The sequence below is a fragment of the Mytilus edulis genome, chromosome 10, assembly GCF_963676685.1.
Source record: "Mytilus edulis chromosome 10, xbMytEdul2.2, whole genome shotgun sequence".
Taxonomy (NCBI): Eukaryota; Metazoa; Mollusca; class Bivalvia; order Mytilida; family Mytilidae; genus Mytilus; species Mytilus edulis.
The window spans coordinates 52,424,896-52,442,652 of NC_092353.1; the positions used below are offsets into that span (position 1 = coordinate 52,424,896).

Here is a 17,757-nt window from a genome sequence, read left to right on the forward strand (position 1 = left end):
GTTCTTGTTGGCTTAGCCAAGTTCTGTAAAATTGTCATGTCAATTTACAAATGATATTTACCTTCCCATTTATTCATGCATAATTTGTAAATATGTTTGTTCATGCATTATATCTTATTTGTTATATTGTTGTACTATCATGCCTCATGTGAGGCCTTTAGTGAAATAAAATGTTTCAATGTTTCAATAACCCGAATAATTCAGTCGTTATATTCCGCTGATCTACGATGGCTGCATAACGCCTGAACGCCTTCGTCGATAAAGTCCGTCAACCGGAAATTTTACAACGCAATGAATTGTGGGAGTTAAAAATAATTTGGCGGTAAATTAAGGAGGAGCTATCGATGTTTGTATTCATATGTAAATATGTGAAATGGATCATTGTAATCGTGTTTGTTTTCATTGTACGCAGGTGTTTGACCTTAACAACTTAAAGAATGAAAAGAGGCGAAATTTGAAAAACGAAATAAAAGAAGTTAATGCTGTTAAAATACTATCAGAGTGTTATGAAATAGATGAAGAACAAATTCGCAATGTTGTTGACTTGAGAGTTGATGATGTTTTTATTTGTAACCAATGTGTTATTACTTTAAAGGCCGTATTTACGTGTGAAACTAAGTTAAAGAACTTAGTGAACAATATTAAGAAAAGTGCTTCACCACAATTTATCGAATTCGCTAATAAATTTCAAACTGTTGTTGACCAAGATGAAGATGAATATCCTGCCATCAACACCATTGAAAAATGCCCATCCACGACAGAAAAATGCCCAACCACGACAAAGAAGAGGGCATTACATGCAATCACACCGTCTAAATCAGGGTGCACCCCTAGGGGCAAAAGAAACAGATTTTTGACTCCAAGTAAGGGGACCAGAAGACGACAGTTGAAATTTCAAACTCCAAAACCGCCACAGACTCCAAAGTCATCACAGACTCCATCATCCTGTAGAAAGCTTACAGAAACTTCAAATCTACAATCGCCTGGTCCAAAAGTAAAGGTAACTAGAAACACAAAACTTTACTTAAATGTTTTATATTAAAAATGATGTAGTTCTATAAAAAATAAATGTACATAAATACTCATTGTATGGAAAATTGTACATGTATATACATACTGCTTTTTAAATTCAATATCATAAATATTTAGTTTCAGTACACATTTAGTTTTAGTATTTATTAATAAATAATACAATGTGTATTTATATTTTAAAGATTATGTAAAGTACAATGGAAGTATATCTTATCTTTTGAATTCTCATTTTGGTACATGTACTGTATAGTAACAAAATGTAGATTCAAAATCATCTATAATACATTTATATACATGTAACTTCCAAAAATAGTTGTATATATTTGATGATCTGGATATGGGTGTACCCTTCCTTTATCTTTATAGTTTTTAGTCCATTTAATCTATAATTCTTATCTTATATATTTTGCCCATTATTTTATTATTCTGTTAACTACACCCAGACCCTCATACATGTACACAAAAACCCTTGATTTTATAAAAATGCAAATTTTTCAAATGTTAAAAGATACATATATATAGAGAATTAATCCATTTTATATACATGTACTTCTAAAAATTCTTATCTATAGGTCTTTTTGGTTTTTGCAGGTTCAAATTGGTTTTAGGAGTAGTCAGAAAAACTCACTTTTGCAAGGCCCTGGTAAACTTGCTTGCAGAGCCATTGTGATGAAACAATACAAAACAGCGTTGAATCACCTGCTTCAAATAGACGAGGTAAAGAAGGATTTGGCAACTACTGTTAAAAAGACACTTGACGAGGAAGCACAAACAATTATGTAGATTGAAAAGTTCAGTATCTAAAGTTTCTAACATTTCAAAGTTCACATGGAGGTCAGCAATAAGCCAGTTAGAGAATACATGCCCAATGACAATGGACATCTTAAGTGCTATCATTGGAAATAATAATAAGGAAAAATTATTGAAGACCCCAAGAATGGTGACCAGTATGGGTGTACTACTTTTCAGCAGAAATAGGCGGATGAACACCTTACAAGCTATTAATAGTGTCATGATGTACAGAGGACATGTGAGAACAAGGGTAAGTAAAATACATTTAGTATACATATGATACATGTATGTACATGTGTACAATGTGTATACATTTATTATATATATCAAAAGTAACCTTAAAATCCTGTTGTTTAAACTACTGACATGACTATAAAGGTTCATGAACATGTATTGTATTTAAGGTATTTAGTATTCACTCACAGGAGTAACTACATGCACAATTTAAGAGTACAAGAAGGTGATAATCAATGCAGATTCCTCTTAAAAAAAGTTAAGATAGATATTAAAATTAGTGTTCCATATGCATTAAAATCATGTCATAGCCCTAGGTTATACATGTATATATATGCTATAATCAAATATCATATTGTCAATGTAACTATGTCCAGAAGGGAGGGGGGATTCAAACCATTTATGTATGGTTAAGTCCCTTCTCCAAAGCATTTATTCAACATTGATCATGCTATACCAAGTTATAACAACATGTACACAATATGCTGAAACATATTATAGAATTGTAAAATTTAACTCAGATATATAAAAATTAATATAACATATTATGTCTGATTTTTAGGTTTACAGTACATTTAACAGAGCAGGGATATGTAACTCCTACAAGGCAACATTAGGCTTAGTAGATCAAATATGTGAAAACTTTGATATGCCTGTCAAGAAGTGGTCAAAAGAGATGTCTAACCAATATAAGCTTAACACAGTCACAGAGGATAGTAGTTTAGGTATATTGATTAACATGTGATTGATTTAGGAACTTTTAAAACTTAAATAATATAGCTACACATGAATCACAATTAAGGTGGTACCTTACACTATAGGGAGATACATGTAACTCTGTAAATCAGCTAAGCGTTTTAGTTACGTTGCGTTGTTAAGGGAATATTAAGCTTTCCAATGATCAAAATTAGTGTTTGTCAAACTGCTATATAACCAGTGTACATGTATTTTTTCTGATAAATTTGGTTGGTTCAAACTTTTTGAATTTCTTATATTTTTGTCGAAGGGTCAAAGTAAATACTTTGCCAAAATTTTTGAAAATTATACGAGCCAAATTAATTTCAGTGAAGGTGTTGGGTACCACCTTAAATATTTGCATTTCAGTGAAATATTTAAATTAGGTGTGTCTAATGTGCTTTTAGGAGAATAAATACTTGTGTGACATCAAATCCAAATAATGATTAGCATGATTAGTTAATACATTATATGATATTATATAAGTGGACAACGGAGGATGATTCTACGGTTTGATTTTTTTTAATAAGTTTATATTTCATCATCAAAATTTATGAAACAAATGATGTAATTACATACATGTACCATGCCATTTGCAAATATTTGTTTGATTTCTGTTTCTTTTAATTCTTTAGTATATCAGTACATAATATCAACAGAATCTGAAAGTTGAGGATCTTTTACTTTAAAATTCCTGAACATGTAAAGAACATGCCTTTTCTTTTGTAGGAGACCATTGCTATTCTACTATAGACAACAATGTGACCTCTGGTGACCATTGCTACTCAGCTGCATTTCTTGTAACAGATACCCCACTCAAAGACAAAGAGTCATATAGTGATTTATCCTCCATTGATGCTAATGAAGTGACAATCCCAACTACAGAATGCTTTGGTATGTTGATGCAACAAATTATATGCATACATGTACATGTAGTTTCCAAGATAAAATGCACTGTCTACCTAACCATATATATATTTAATGGTAATTAAATATTATAGTTTTTTGAGACAAGTTCAATGTCTTATTTAAGGTAAATTATCAGATCATATAATTGTAAAATTTTTGCTATTATTTTGAATTGATATATTTGTTTTTCTCGCACCAAAATTATTGAGCCATTATTCTAGACATTGCTAGATGAAGAACAAAAATTAAAAATTTCACAAAATAATCATAACAGTATTATATATAATTATAATGAAATATGTGTCCAATGGATTTCATGTATTATTCTTCTTTTTTAGATGAATATTATTACGCTACTCCAATTACAAAGGTCTCTGATGGGGAATTAAGTTCTGTTCATCCTGTTTATAGCCCACTTTCTGTTGGTGAGATCCAGCTCTCAGATACTCCACTAAAAGACAACAGATATTTGAGTGTCCATGGTGATGTGTCAGTCTCTACTACAAAACACTTTGGTATGTTGTATATAATACATGAATCACAAGCTTGTGCAATATGCTTCAGTAAAATCAACACTCTGTTGTTCTACCTGCTAGTATATAATGTGTTTGTTAAAATATACCTTTTCATATTTTTTTGTCTTTTGGAAAATGTTGTTGGTACAGTATTTAGACCCCTCCATGTTTACCACGAAATATGTTTTTGCATGCACATGTATAAAAATTGTGTTTTTTATTCAACTCAATCACAGGTTTGAACATTGTTTTCAATTTAGACTTGCATATATATATAAGTCTATAAAAAGGACCATATAAGTACTGGTGTACACATTTTTAGACTTGTATATGTATCATATATATATATATGTAAAAATAGGGAATGTTTTTAAACTTTTAAAGACTATAGTTCTAGATGTGTACTTTTTTTTCAATGCAGATGATACCTTTGATGTTTGGGTACCAAATATTACAGAAGAACAAACAACATCTCCAGATCTTTCACCAAGAACTCCTGTGTGTGACTGATGCAGCTATAGGTATTTTCTTTTTATTTCCTTTTATATTTAATTTCAAGTAATAATACAATCAGGAAAAGGAAAAAAACTGGGAATTGTTAGATTAGATATATGAATTACTTTAGACCAAATAAAAAAAGTTTCAGGACCAGATATTGCTTCATAAGAAGTTCACATGTTAGAATGGCTATGTAAAAGTATGAATTAATAAACATGTTTATAAACTGTATAAATATCATGTTTATATTGTCTAAATAGGAGACTATTTTATTTCAACATAATTGTAAAACCTTTGTATTGCATACCATTATATTTATTGATTTTATTTTAGTCATGAGTCGAGATGAATCACCATTTACTACAACTCAAAAGGAAGCTAACAGAGATGGTAGATCCTTTCAAGTCGTGATGGACAATTTAAATGTACATCAAAAGACCAGACATAAAACACTTGATAACAAGAACAAAATACACAACTTAGTTCATTCTATTGCTGTCCATTCTCGTGTGTCAGGATTGGATTTGGATTCAACCCATCCACAGGCTGATATATTATCTCTCCCAAATGATGCATTCATCCCTGGAGACCAAGAGTACTTTACCTGCATCAGGACTTCAAGACATTGATGAAGAGAACTCTTATTGAAAATGTACCATGCTTGGAAAACTTGAAGCATTTAGTGGAATACCATATCCAGCACCAATATTCAAAGCAATCAGAAAAAAAGAGCAACATTGTAAGTGATACAATATTTTTAAAAGATAATTTTGTCACAATGTACATGTAGATATGATCAATTTTATGAGAAAACAAAGTAAAAGATTATGCTGTTATTTTAGGCCATAAAAAAGATTATGTTTGTTTGACCTCACCCTACCTACCCAAAAAATAGGCTGCCTGCTCAAAATCTTTTTTTGTCCTGATCTGAAAAAGGTTTTTTTATCAGATAGACATGGAGACTAAAAAACATTTGACGCTTCAACTTCTCTTTGTCAAAAAAAGAAAAAAAATGCCTACCTACATGTACCTACCTACTGTTTCAAACTTTGAGTAGGGTTTGGACAAACCAAAATATTTTTAAGTGTGGCCTTATTAAATAATTGATCAATTGATAAAAGATACTGCAGGCAAAACTAAAATATATAAATCCATGTATATATATTATGCTTTGGTTCAAGCCTTTATTACTAATGTTCTATATATAACAAAACAATATTTGTATGTCTGCACTCTTAAGTTAATAACAAACTTTTTTTTAAAAGATTCCGTTAGGCATTTTAGAGAAAGACGAGAACATCATGGAACAGATGATTGAGATAATGGAACACATGCAACAGTATGTGCCATCAACAGAGAACGGTAAAATGATACCATTACTTCTTGGTGGAGATGCATTGAGTGTAGAAAGGGGTGATGGAGCCCAAAGAGCCAGACAAGATGCAAGGACACCAGAGCAAAGGCTAGATGGATATCTTTGGAAAAGTGAGGACTGGCATGGCCACATAATATCATTACAGATAAGAGCACACTTTTTTTTTCAGATTGGTAAAAATGTAGTCATATAGTATTGAAATCTTTTACTAAGTATTCAGTATTGAATTCTTATACTAAGTTTAATTTTTTTTTTTATTTTGTATGTCATTTTGAACATTAGATTTGAATAACAAGCCGAAATTAACTTTCTGTTAAATATGTGTTTATGAAATAATGCCTTTCTTTACATAATTATTATAGCTTAATGTAATTCTCATTATTACAGGAATCATTTAATATGCTGTTCAGAGGCTCATCATCTGGTGAAAGAGGAACACTGTTCCAGTTAAAGAATATGCTTGATAGACGTGGAGTAAAATCAGAGGTAATTTGAGGATTATTTAAAATATGCTAATTAAAGAAATATCGTCAGACACAATAGCCCAATAAGATAGGAATGTACATAATAGTTTAAAGAGGACACTGTAAAACTTCCATATCACAACACTTAGATATTACTGGGACAATTCTTCACAGACTTTTCTGACAGTTAATTATGTTATGATAAAAAAGGAGATGTCTGTGTACATGAATGAGACAGCAATCAAACAACAAAAGTCTCTTACACCTAGATGGCATTAATCTCATTTTTACAATTCTTATAACTTAGTGTCATTATAATAGAAAAATATTATTATCACAATACTTTTTCTTTTAGTAAACGTTTTTTTCTTTACCCAAACAGGTGACAAAACCAGTGAATGATTGTAGAGAGTTTATGAGATTGACCACTCAAGGTTTTATACTCCTAGCTGCATTACAAGTCCTTGGAGTAGACAACTTGATTGAATTCGATAACCATGTAAATAATCTTGCAACAGATGAACAAAACGCTGAATTAATGGAACACATTGTTCAGACTATTGTTGATCGTTTCATTAAGACGGAACGGTTTACTCTAGATTGTGATGAAACAACAGAGGACAACAATCAAACAAATAGAGTGCCATGCAGTTATCCTGGTTGTCCAAAATCTTACCTGTTGGATGGACTGTGTCGGCGCAACCATAGACAAACTTGTCAATATAAAGATTTAGATATATTACAGCCACATGAACCAGTCGCCAATGAACCAAAGACGAAAACGAAGAAAAAATCTACAGATTACAAGAGTGACTATAAGTTTAATTACACATGTTGTGTACTTCGGGATGGTTTGATGGACTGGTGTAGGGAAGACTCGGCCAAAGAGAACGATGGTGATCGCCTTTTTCGAATGTGGAAATTTGATATGCTTAGGTTTTCGAATTCAAACCATACAAAATACCGCCTTCTAGCCTTCAAACTTCAAGCACAGATTATGGCAACAATACCTCAAAGGCTTGCCTTTGAATTGAAACATAATCAGTCAATCAATATCCACGGCGGAAAAGGTGGGAATGTACCAGGTGACCTGGCCTTGGAATTCTTTAACATGAGAGCTAAGGATGCTTTGCATGCGCTGCATGGAAATCTAACATCAACATCCATAAAACGTGTTGGTAGAAGCCTTCAAGGGTGCAACGATATAATGGATGCATATGTAAATGGTCTAGGACATTATTTTGGAAAGCCTTCAAATTCTAAACCATCTTTTAAAAAGACATGAACATGATTGTTACACAACTTCAACCAGAGAAACTATTCAATGAAATTCCAGGACGTTATCACAAGTTTTTTCAATGCATTCCATTTGATCCGCTTTCTGACCTGAAAGGGAAGACTTTTAACAAATTGCTTACAGAAAAGAAGGAAACGTACGCCAAGATACAGAGACGGAAATCATATTATGTATGAACAAAATGTGCTAAACTGTGATAAATTGTTCAATAGTTGCTTTAAAAAATGTTGTATAAATACATGTGGATATTTAATTAAGTAACTCCATTTTAATCATCCATTTGATGTTCATCTTTCTATTATGTTGTGTTTTTTTTATTTATAACTTGTGTTTTTTGTTGTTTTAATGAGTTGAGGGCAGCCCATTAGTAGCATGTTTAAAGATTTTTTTATTCATTATTATTTTGACCTCTAGATACTGACAAATGACTGATTCTTGGTTGTGTCTCTTAAAAGTAGGAACATATCATTGTCAGCTGGAGGGCTTTGAATTGAGACCGGTTTTATTTATAGTGCATTTTTTTTGTAAACGTTGGGTTTATTTATAGTGCATTTTTTTTTGTAAACGTTGGTTTTATTTATAGTGCTTTTTTGGTATAAAAAACATGACCGGTTCATGCATGTGTTCCAATTTTTTAAAGTTAAACATGTTTATTAGTCAGCCTAGTGCTAACCATGAAATGTAGATTTATGTGTAATTCAAAGAAAGTTAGCCATCCTTCTTAAAATTTAAGTATTCATATGTCATGGATACTACCAATAGTGCATCACTTGGTCATTTCTTCTTTGTGATCAGTGCATAATTTATCATTTTCTCATTTACTAAGAAATTTAAAATGAAAACATCTACTGTGCAATACACCATTTTCTGTGCAATAACAGTAGAAGTAATGTTATTTTGATTATTATGAAGTGAAAAGTGCAATGTAAAGAAAATTGTGATATTTGTGTGTGTTATTTTAAATCTTTGGTATACATGTATATGGTAGAAACATTGACTGTCCATCAATTCTTGAAGTCAACAATAATAGAATTTCATTTTTGTGTTTTTATAGTGGGAAAAGGGTAATTGTTCACAAGTCATGTGATTTATTTACTCTTTATGTCGTGTATGTATACTGTAACAATTTCATTGTTTTTCATCTGTCAATTAAATTATTAAAAATTCAGCTTGGAAAAATTCAAGCAATAATAAACATGAAAAGCAGTCTTAATCATATTTTGTTACATTTTATTGCCCGATTGATATGGTTTGCATCACTGGGTTAAATTGGTGTATTTCCAGCTGTAGTTGTGAAGAATATGGGAAGCAAATGTGATGATTCACTTACATTTTCAGCTATGATTTTATCTTGCATATAAAAATGAAGATGTGGCATGATTGCCAATGAGACAAACTCTCCATAAGAGACCAAATGACACAGAAATTAGCAACCATAAGGCACTCTAGGGCCTTCTACAATGAGCAAAGCCAATACCACATAGTCAGCTCAGTTAAGACAATGTAAACAATTCAATTGAGAAAACTACCGGCCTAATTTATGTCCAAAAAATTAACCAAAAACAAATAAGTAACACATAAACAAACAACAACCACAGCCTATTTTTAAACATATAGAGATGGTACAATGTATGATAGCCAAACAGACAGCTATAATGTATCCACCAGGGCAAATAAGTATGATTTAAGCATCACAGTAGAGGACACCTTAAATTTGTAGGGATTTCTTGTTGTTCAGATTATTTTTCTTTTGTATTTTTTTGGTTTACATGTTTGTCTTTTCGGTTTCTTTCCTTTTGGTGTTGACAAACCAATTTTTAATTTTCCCTTGGTATCTTAGGTGTAATTCAAGGAGACTCCTGGCAGCCAGTTTTTATTGGTGGAGGATACGGTGGTGTTTTAGACTGCTACTGGTAGTACATGTATATTTGTTGTTGACAGCATACATGTATACTTTGGTTCTTGTTAAATATTTTCTACTTTTAAAGGTACATACATTCTTGATACATGTATTTAGAAAGTACACATGAATATAATGAATATAATGAATATAATATAAAAGAGGGCTATGTAGTAAACATTAGGTGTCTATTTTCGTTGTTGGTTTTCTTTGCGTCATTGATTATTCATCTTTAGCATTGTTTAGTGAATTATTCAAAGGTCAATAAGAACATTAAATATGTATGAACTCGGTAAGATATTTGTCTCAGTTGAAATCATACCACATCTCCTTATTTGTATATACTAATTAAATATATAAGAAAGAATAGATTTAAGGAAACTACATACAGTTTATTATATAAACACATATATGTTTGAATCTATAGACATTAAATTTATGATTACAATAATTGTTCATTGCAACATGAAATGTCCCTTTTCTTTCTGATACTAGTCAGTAAAATAAAACTTACATCAAATAAACCTTTATAATACACAGACACTGATACATGACACAAACAAAATTTACATAAAAAAAATTGTTATTGTCATTCCTTGGAACCTTTAATTTTGAAAATAAATGTTACGGGGAAAAAGATAATTGCTTCAACACTCTAATGGTGATTTGAAAAGCGACTTAAAAAAACATTAACAATAATTTAACATGATTTTTTTTTTTTTTTAATTAAATGTGTTTGTTAACTGATTCCCATTGTTGACTGTAATACATGTATATACATGTGTTATCCTAATTCCTCAATTCATGTACAAGTATATTTACAAATGTATCTTCACAAATATTGTAACAGTTTTAAGGGTTTTCTATTTCTTCTATCAGCAACAGTATGTCTTCAGCATAGTCATGTTTTGAAAGCCCCAATTCTATCACATCTTCAATACACATAATAGTATCAGAATGAGAAACTATATCCTCTATTAACTGACAATCAAAGTCATGGATGTTGCTGGGGTTTTCTTCACATATAACACTTTGGTAGTCTTGTAAATTAAGTTTTAATAATTTCATTTGCTTATTGGTGAGATACCGTACAGCAAGTTCATCACACTCAACAGGTTCGCTAACATTTACAAAGTCAACATTACATCTAGGTATGAAACAATTGGTACAATTGCACTGCTCTGAACACAAAAGAAGCAACAACACAGATCTTTTTCAAAGTTTGATGCCTCTCTTACTGTTCCCAAACTGAAATGGTCATTTAGAACTTTACGGATACACTCCGTAGCACGACAAAACTCCCTCATAGCATCAGTTGATCTGTCCTTAACTATGTCTATACCTGAAAAGTACAACACACAGACACACTATCTGCCGTCTCTTCCACCACGACCACTTTCCTGCGAATACTGCTCCAAACTACGAGGGGCACCCCAGTGAACAATGTTTTAATCATCAGGTATGTCGACACCCATACCAAAAGCCACAGTGGCAAATACCAGACGTAATTTACTGTCCTGTTTTGGGAATTCAGACAGCACTTGCTCTTTATTTTCTTCTGTTGTGGAGCGATGGAACATGGCAATTAGTCTACTATCAAAATTCAGAGTATCATCAATGTTAATGTAAAAATGTTCATACAAGTTCGCACATGTCGCTATATTTCTACAATAAATTATTGTTTTCTTTGCATTTTCCTTGTTTTCTAGTAAGTCTGCAAGCATCCAGTGAAGTTCATCTGTTTGTTTTCTTGATTTCTTGATCACATACGTAAGATTTTTTCTTTCCGGCAACATACATACAGTTTGTGTCTCTGATTGGCACATATCAAGGTGTTTAATTATTCTTCTTTTCATTTCTTTGGTTGAAGTGGCAGTCATTGCTATGAATACTGTTTTGTCTGGAACAATGGAACGGAGGTGAGCAAGGTTTCCATATTCTGGTCTGAAATCATCACCCCTGAAAAAAAGTGTACAAAAACCATAAATATTTGTTATGCAAAAATAGAAACTTATAATCATACATTGTTAAACAGTGCTAAATCATGTTAACCAAATACATGTATGTCAGCAAAATGTGTTTTATATATTTAAAAAAAAAATTTACACAATCGTTTTGATTTATTAATCTGTCTCCATTTTTGGGGTGTGTGTAATTTTTATCTTTGTACACGACTTCACGTGTCTCTATTTTTGGTGTGTGTGTAATTTTTATCTTTGTACACGACTTCACGTGTCTCTATTTTTGGTGTGTGTGTAATTTTTATCTTTGTACACGACTTCACGTAGACAAAGTGTTTGTATATCTTTAAATTCCATATGGGGGGGGGGGGATTGGTGTGTATTCAGGGTGTTGGATGATCAATGCATTTGAATGGGGACATCTGGTAGGAACCCTCCCATTTATCCTGGGTTAGTGCTACCCTTTTTAAAATGGCTGGATCCGCCCCTTAATGTTGTATTGTATAGTCTTTCAGACAAAGTAATAGCCCTATCTTAATCAATACCGTGATAACTTACCATTCTATAATGCAGTGAGCCTCATCAACAACAACAGCAAGGGGGTTGTCGTGGAATACTCCAGTGGTAAAGCAACGTCTCCAAAACCCTGGTGTCAAGGCAGCTTCAAGGGAAGAAAATACCAACTGATATTGGCCCTCTCGTATCAAATCAGCAATGTTTTTGTCACTTGGACATTCTCCAACTAAAGTTGCTGACATTCCAATCTTATTGAGCTTCGAAACCTGATCTTTCATCAGAGACTGAAGCGGCGAAATAACTAGCACTGTACCAGGAGTGTCTCTCACAAGACCGTGAATCTCGGGTAAATGGGAGTATATTTTGCTTTTCCCATATCCTGTCGGTAGGACAATGAATGTATCTTTACCCTCCATGATGTATTTTATCGACTCCATCTGTTTTTCTTTAAATTTAAAGGCATATTTCATCTCTATTGTTTTCAAAGCATTACTGACATCCATATTGTTTGTTTATATTTAGCGGGCGGAAATTGTTTTCTTTCATTTGCGCATACTCACAATCTTATTGTCGCCGATTGGCTCTCTCTCTCACAGAGAGCCAGCGACGCGACCAATGATCATTTCGAGTTCAAGCCCTCGTGTGGGAGAAAATCGGACACGGAAAGGGCTTGAACTATTCGAGTTAATTTTCAACAAACAGTCAACTTAGAGATGTATTCTAGTACATGTATTGTCAAACAGATTTTGGAATTATAGTTAACTGCAATCTAAAGACTCTTGTTGTATTGCCCTCATAACCTGGAAATGTTTAAAGTAATATAAGGCATGCTGTAAAATGTGGAATGGACTTTAATATCAATTTTCATGATTTGGTGCTTAAACTGTTTCTTTCAGTCAGATTAACCATAAACAGAGTTGGCAATCCAATAATTCCTCCTGAATCACCATGTTTGACTTCTGTGTTGATTTGAAACATCATATATTTGGGTTTTGTTCACTGCTTAAGTAAAAATGGTAAGATGAAAAAAAGTGAAAATCTGCCAGATGGGGTAGGGATGTAATGTTTCATTTTTTTTTGGAAAGAAATTAGTGCAGACTAGTATTCTTTATTGTAATATGTTCCAAAGTAAGAAGTCTATGCATCATAGGTGTCATGACTGATTTCAAGTTTGTTATGTCTTGGTTAAGAGGGATATATATTTTTACACTAAATCAATAAAGGAACTTTTTTTACCTATGCAATTTATAAGTTTATCAATAAAAAGTTGATAAAGGGCAACTATGATAAAAACAAGCCTTAAATTCCACCCCTGAGAGTAAACATTGCTGATTCAGCAAATTTTGCCTTATCTGTAGGTAATAATGTAAAAATTTAGCTAGAAAGTAAGTAGAGCTTCATTATTTTTATGTAACTTGCAATACATTTTTAATTATAAATTCTCGCTTTAACTTTTCGCAGTGTCTGACACATGTGCAACCACTGAAATTTGAGACGCGACATTCTTCGGTTGCATGTACATCCTTTTATTTTCACCGAAATAAATAAATTGCATAATTTCTTATTTTTTTCAACACAAGTACAGCTATACTAGTTTCTTGAGGTTTAATTGGTAGTTCTGATGTAACATGACACCAGTAGGAGCTTTTGGGGAACCAGTAAGTGGTTAAGGGGTCCTTACTTATTTAATTAGCTCTCATATTGGTCTGAAATAGAGATAGAAATAGGGGTTTCTATACATTGACTAGACATTATTTTTGACAAAGAATGTATTTATGATGTTATATCAGCAAGATTAAATGGTTTATTCATTTTTCATGCAAATACCATTAGTTGTTAAGATTTTCTGACACTGAAAAGCACAATAAAGGCAAATTGATTATGTAAGGGGAGATAATTTAACTTAATGCATACATGAGAAATAGACAAACAGTCAACTTAGAGATGTATTCTAGTACATGTATTGTCAAACAGATTTTGGAATTATAGTTAACTGCAATCTAAAGACTCTTGTTGAATTGCCCTCATAACCTGGAAATGTTTAGAGTAATATAAGGCATGCTGTAAAATGTGGAATGGACTTTAATATACGTTTTCATGATTTGGTGCTTAAACTGTTTCTTTCAGTCAGATTAACCATAAACAGAGTTGGCAATCCAGTAATTCTCCTGAATCACCATGTTTGACTTCTGTGTTGATTTGAAACATCATATATTTGGGTTTTGTTCACTGCTTAAGTAAAAATGGTAAGATGAAAAAAAGTGAAAATCTGCCAGATGGGGTAGGGATGTAATGTTTCATTTTTTTTTTGGAAAGAAATGAGTGCAGACTAGTATTCTTTATTGTAATATGTTCCAAAGTAAGAAGTCTATGCATCATAGGTGTCATGACTGATTTCAAGTTTGTTATGTCTTGGTTAAGAGGGATATATATTTTTACACTAAATCAATAAAGGAACTTTTTTTACCTATGCAATTTATAAGTTTATCAATAAAAAGTTGATAAAGGGCAACTATGATAAAAACAAGCCTTAAATTCCACCCCTGAGAGTAAACATTGCTGATTCAGCAAATTTTGCCTTATCTGTAGGTAATAATGTAAAAATTTAGCTAGAAAGTAAGTAGAGCTTCATTATTTTTATGTAACTTGCAATACATTTTTAATTATAAATTCTCGCTTTAACTTTTCGCAGTGTCTGACACATGTGCAACCACTGAAATTTGAGACGCGACATTCTTCGGTTGCATGTACATCCTATTATTTTCACCGAAATAAATAAATTGCATAATTTCTTATTTTTTTCAACACAAGTACAGCTATACTAGTTTCTTGAGGTTTAATTGGTAGTTCTGATGTAACATGACACCAGTAGGAGCTTTTGGGGAACCAGTAAGTGGTTAAGGGGTCCTTACTTATTTAATTAGCTCTCATATTGGTCTGAAATAGAGATAGAAATAGGGGTTTCTATACATTGACTAGACATTATTTTTGACAAAGAATGTATTTATGATGTTATATCAGCAAGATTAAATGGTTTATTCATTTTTCATGCAAATACCATTAGTTGTTAAGATTTTCTGACAGTGAAAAGCACAATAAAGGCAAATTGATTATGTAAGGGGAGATAATTTAACTTAATGCATACATGAGAAATAGACAAACAGTCAACTTAGAGATGTATTCTAGTACATGTATTGTCAAACAGATTTTGGAATTATAGTTAACTGCAATCTAAAGACTCTTGTTGTATTGCCCTCATAACCTGGGAATGTTTAGAGTAATATAAGGCACGCTGTAAAATGTGGAATGGACTTTAATATCAGTTTTCATGATTTGGTGCTTAAACTGTTTCTTTCAGTCAGATTAACCATAAACAGAGTTGGCAATCCAATAATTCCTCCTGAATCACCATGTTTGACTTCTGTGTTGATTTGAAACATCATATATTTGGGTTTTGTTCACTGCTTAAGTAAAAATGGTAAGATGAAAAAAAGACCTATTGTTTCAGCGAACTGTCATCCGACGGAAAAAATCTCGGAATTCGTTGACTTCCATCATTGTCAACATGTTGAAGACATCCATCTCACATCAAAGACACAGCCGATTATCTTAGAAAAATGCAGGCCTTAAATTTACTTTCCTCCAACACGACACCTGTCTCTAATGAAACTGCTATGGGTACCAAATTGGCTCCATCGTATGCCAACATATATATTGGCAAATTAGAAAAACAACTCCTTGAATCTTTAATCGAAAACCCGCTTTCCTGGTTGAGATTGATAGATAATGTGAATATTTAATGGAATAAAAGTGACGAGGATTTAGATACATTCATCATTAATGCCAACAACTGCATCAAAGTATCAAATTTACTCATGAGAGATCTAAATCCAAAATCACCTTCCTCGATACTTCAAGCTCCCTCACAGATGGCATTATATCCACAGAACTATATTCTATGCCTACTGTATTACCAAAACCTGTCGCCTAAAAGTTGCAATCCTGCTCATTGTACTAAGAGCATCCCGTAGAGTCAGGCACTTAAAGTCAAGCGAATATGTTCCAACACAGAAACACGACTAAGTCAACTGAAAATCCACTTGAAGAGAAGGGGCTTTAAACACAGAACTATTCAAAAAAAAAAATCAGAAAGCGAAAACTATCCCAAGGAGTAAACTGTAAGAATAAAAAGAAAAAAAATAGGACTCCATGTGTCCTTATTTACCACCCATCTTTCAAAAACAGCTTTGATGTCATTCGTGATCATTGGAAAACAGTTGAAAAGAATTCCAAACTATCCACGATTTTTCCCGAGCCTACCATGATAGCTCTTAGGCAACCCAATAGTCTTCGGAACCTGTTGGTGAGGACTGAAGTGTCTAATCATAAACTATTTCTGGAGAATGTCGTTCGTGTGATGAAAAACGCTGCAAATGCTAATTTTTTGTCAGAATATACTTGTTTTCTAATGACAGCTTTTGTCGGAGTCGAACAAACCCTGGAACTACATAATCCAACATCGGCCCGTCAAGTTCTTTTTGTGAAACATCCAAAAACTTAAAGATGCCTGATTCTCAGCTATAATGCAATTTATGATAATTTTTTAATGAGAACAATTTGGAAATTTTAAACCAAAAGTTTATGAAATATTTTCATCTTTTTTTAAAAGATTTATATATAAGGACACATTTATATGTTGAAACACAAGGCTTGTTTACAGTTTATTGATTTTTTTGTGTGTATGATATTGAAACCTTACACAAATCTAATTCGTACGTTTTAAGAGAAACAACCAGGATATTAGAGAACGAACCTATCTCGACGAACAAACGTAATAGAGGAGGTAATTGTATGTTTACAAACGTACTTAAAACTTTAATAGATGTAATCATGTTTAAACTGTTTTTGGATGCAATCATGTTAAGAGATAGAAACGCATAGCATAAAATCATACCGATTTTAAAAAGGTTTTCATAATATAAATGAAAGGGCATTTAAAAGTTTCCGAAAGTGTTCCATATCTTACGATGCAATGTGAGTGTTTGTTCTGGTTGAAAGCAAAATGAAATATACATCACGCATATAATTATTCGAGTGCACCGACGACTTCTGCAATGTTCAAACAAATATGAATGCATTTTTTAATGATTTGATTTAATTTATCAAATTATTGTTGTCATATCGTATGCTTGCTCTGTGTTTTAAATTGGATATTCAAGTTTAAGATTAACAAATCTATTGGTTTATTATTTAAAAAAAACAAAATCCTACAGTTTTTTTTACCAATTAGAAAAAAAAAGATTTCTGTGTAAAAAAGCTGATCTTTCGAGTAAAAAAAGTGTTTTTTAAAGGAGTTAATTAGCAAAAGGTATAATTGGTCCATTAATAACGTATGCGACGACAGACCCACCCTTTTTGTTTAATTTGTATTAATTATAAATTTATTTTTGATTAAAATATTATTATTTATACGTTTATACCACTTATCTATCACTTCTGAGTATGCCTCACTTATTTTCGAGTGAATTT

At 32.1% G+C, this 17,757-nt stretch overlaps 3 protein-coding genes and 1 long non-coding RNA gene across 4 annotated transcripts; 3 read left to right on the forward strand and 1 right to left on the reverse strand.

Annotated features, from left to right (window-relative positions):
• The first annotated feature begins 275 nt into the window (after positions 1–275).
• LOC139492485 (uncharacterized) lies at positions 276–2,773 on the forward strand. The gene is made up of 3 exons (XM_071280663.1): positions 276–1,000; positions 1,624–2,074; positions 2,621–2,773. The coding sequence occupies exons 1-2, from the start codon at positions 374–376 to the stop codon at positions 1,813–1,815; spliced, it is 819 nt and encodes a 272-aa protein (XP_071136764.1). The 5' UTR covers positions 276–373; the 3' UTR covers positions 1,816–2,074; positions 2,621–2,773.
• A 752-nt stretch (positions 2,774–3,525) lies between these two features.
• Positions 3,526–4,716, forward strand: LOC139492486 (uncharacterized). The gene is made up of 3 exons (XR_011656856.1): positions 3,526–3,687; positions 4,041–4,217; positions 4,639–4,716. It is a non-coding gene; the product is annotated as an uncharacterized lncRNA (long non-coding RNA).
• A 1,773-nt stretch (positions 4,717–6,489) lies between these two features.
• LOC139492824 (uncharacterized) lies at positions 6,490–9,041 on the forward strand. Its single transcript, XM_071280977.1, has 2 exons — positions 6,490–6,576; positions 6,937–9,041. Exons 1-2 carry the CDS (start codon positions 6,490–6,492, stop codon positions 7,837–7,839), a joined length of 990 nt encoding a protein of 329 aa, XP_071137078.1. The 3' UTR covers positions 7,840–9,041.
• A 1,081-nt stretch (positions 9,042–10,122) lies between these two features.
• On the reverse strand, positions 10,123–12,912 carry LOC139491460 (ATP-dependent DNA helicase RecQ-like). The gene is made up of 2 exons (XM_071279164.1): positions 12,271–12,912; positions 10,123–11,710 (listed from the first exon to the last, which is right to left on the reverse strand). Exons 1-2 carry the CDS (start codon positions 12,729–12,731, stop codon positions 11,200–11,202), a joined length of 972 nt encoding a protein of 323 aa, XP_071135265.1. The 5' UTR covers positions 12,732–12,912; the 3' UTR covers positions 10,123–11,199.
• Positions 12,913–17,757: the final 4,845 nt, after the last annotated feature.

What these genes read in the sequence shown, in the direction of transcription:
- LOC139492485 (XM_071280663.1), top strand. Translation starts at nt 374, where the DNA reads ATGGATCATTGTAATCGTGTTTGTTTTCATTGTACGCAGGTGTTTGAC. An exon ending in CGCCTGGTCCAAAAGTAAAG is followed by an intron (nt 1,001 to 1,623) that starts GTAACTAGAAAC and finishes TGGTTTTTGCAG; the next exon opens with GTTCAAATTGGTTTTAGGAG.
- LOC139492824 (XM_071280977.1), top strand. Translation starts at nt 6,490, where the DNA reads ATGCTGTTCAGAGGCTCATCATCTGGTGAAAGAGGAACACTGTTCCAG. An exon ending in GACGTGGAGTAAAATCAGAG is followed by an intron (nt 6,577 to 6,936) that starts GTAATTTGAGGA and finishes TTACCCAAACAG; the next exon opens with GTGACAAAACCAGTGAATGA.
- LOC139491460 (XM_071279164.1), bottom strand. Translation starts at nt 12,731, where the DNA reads ATGGATGTCAGTAATGCTTTGAAAACAATAGAGATGAAATATGCCTTT. An exon ending in GCTCACTGCATTATAGAATG is followed by an intron (nt 11,711 to 12,270) that starts GTAAGTTATCAC and finishes ACTTTTTTTCAG; the next exon opens with GGGTGATGATTTCAGACCAG.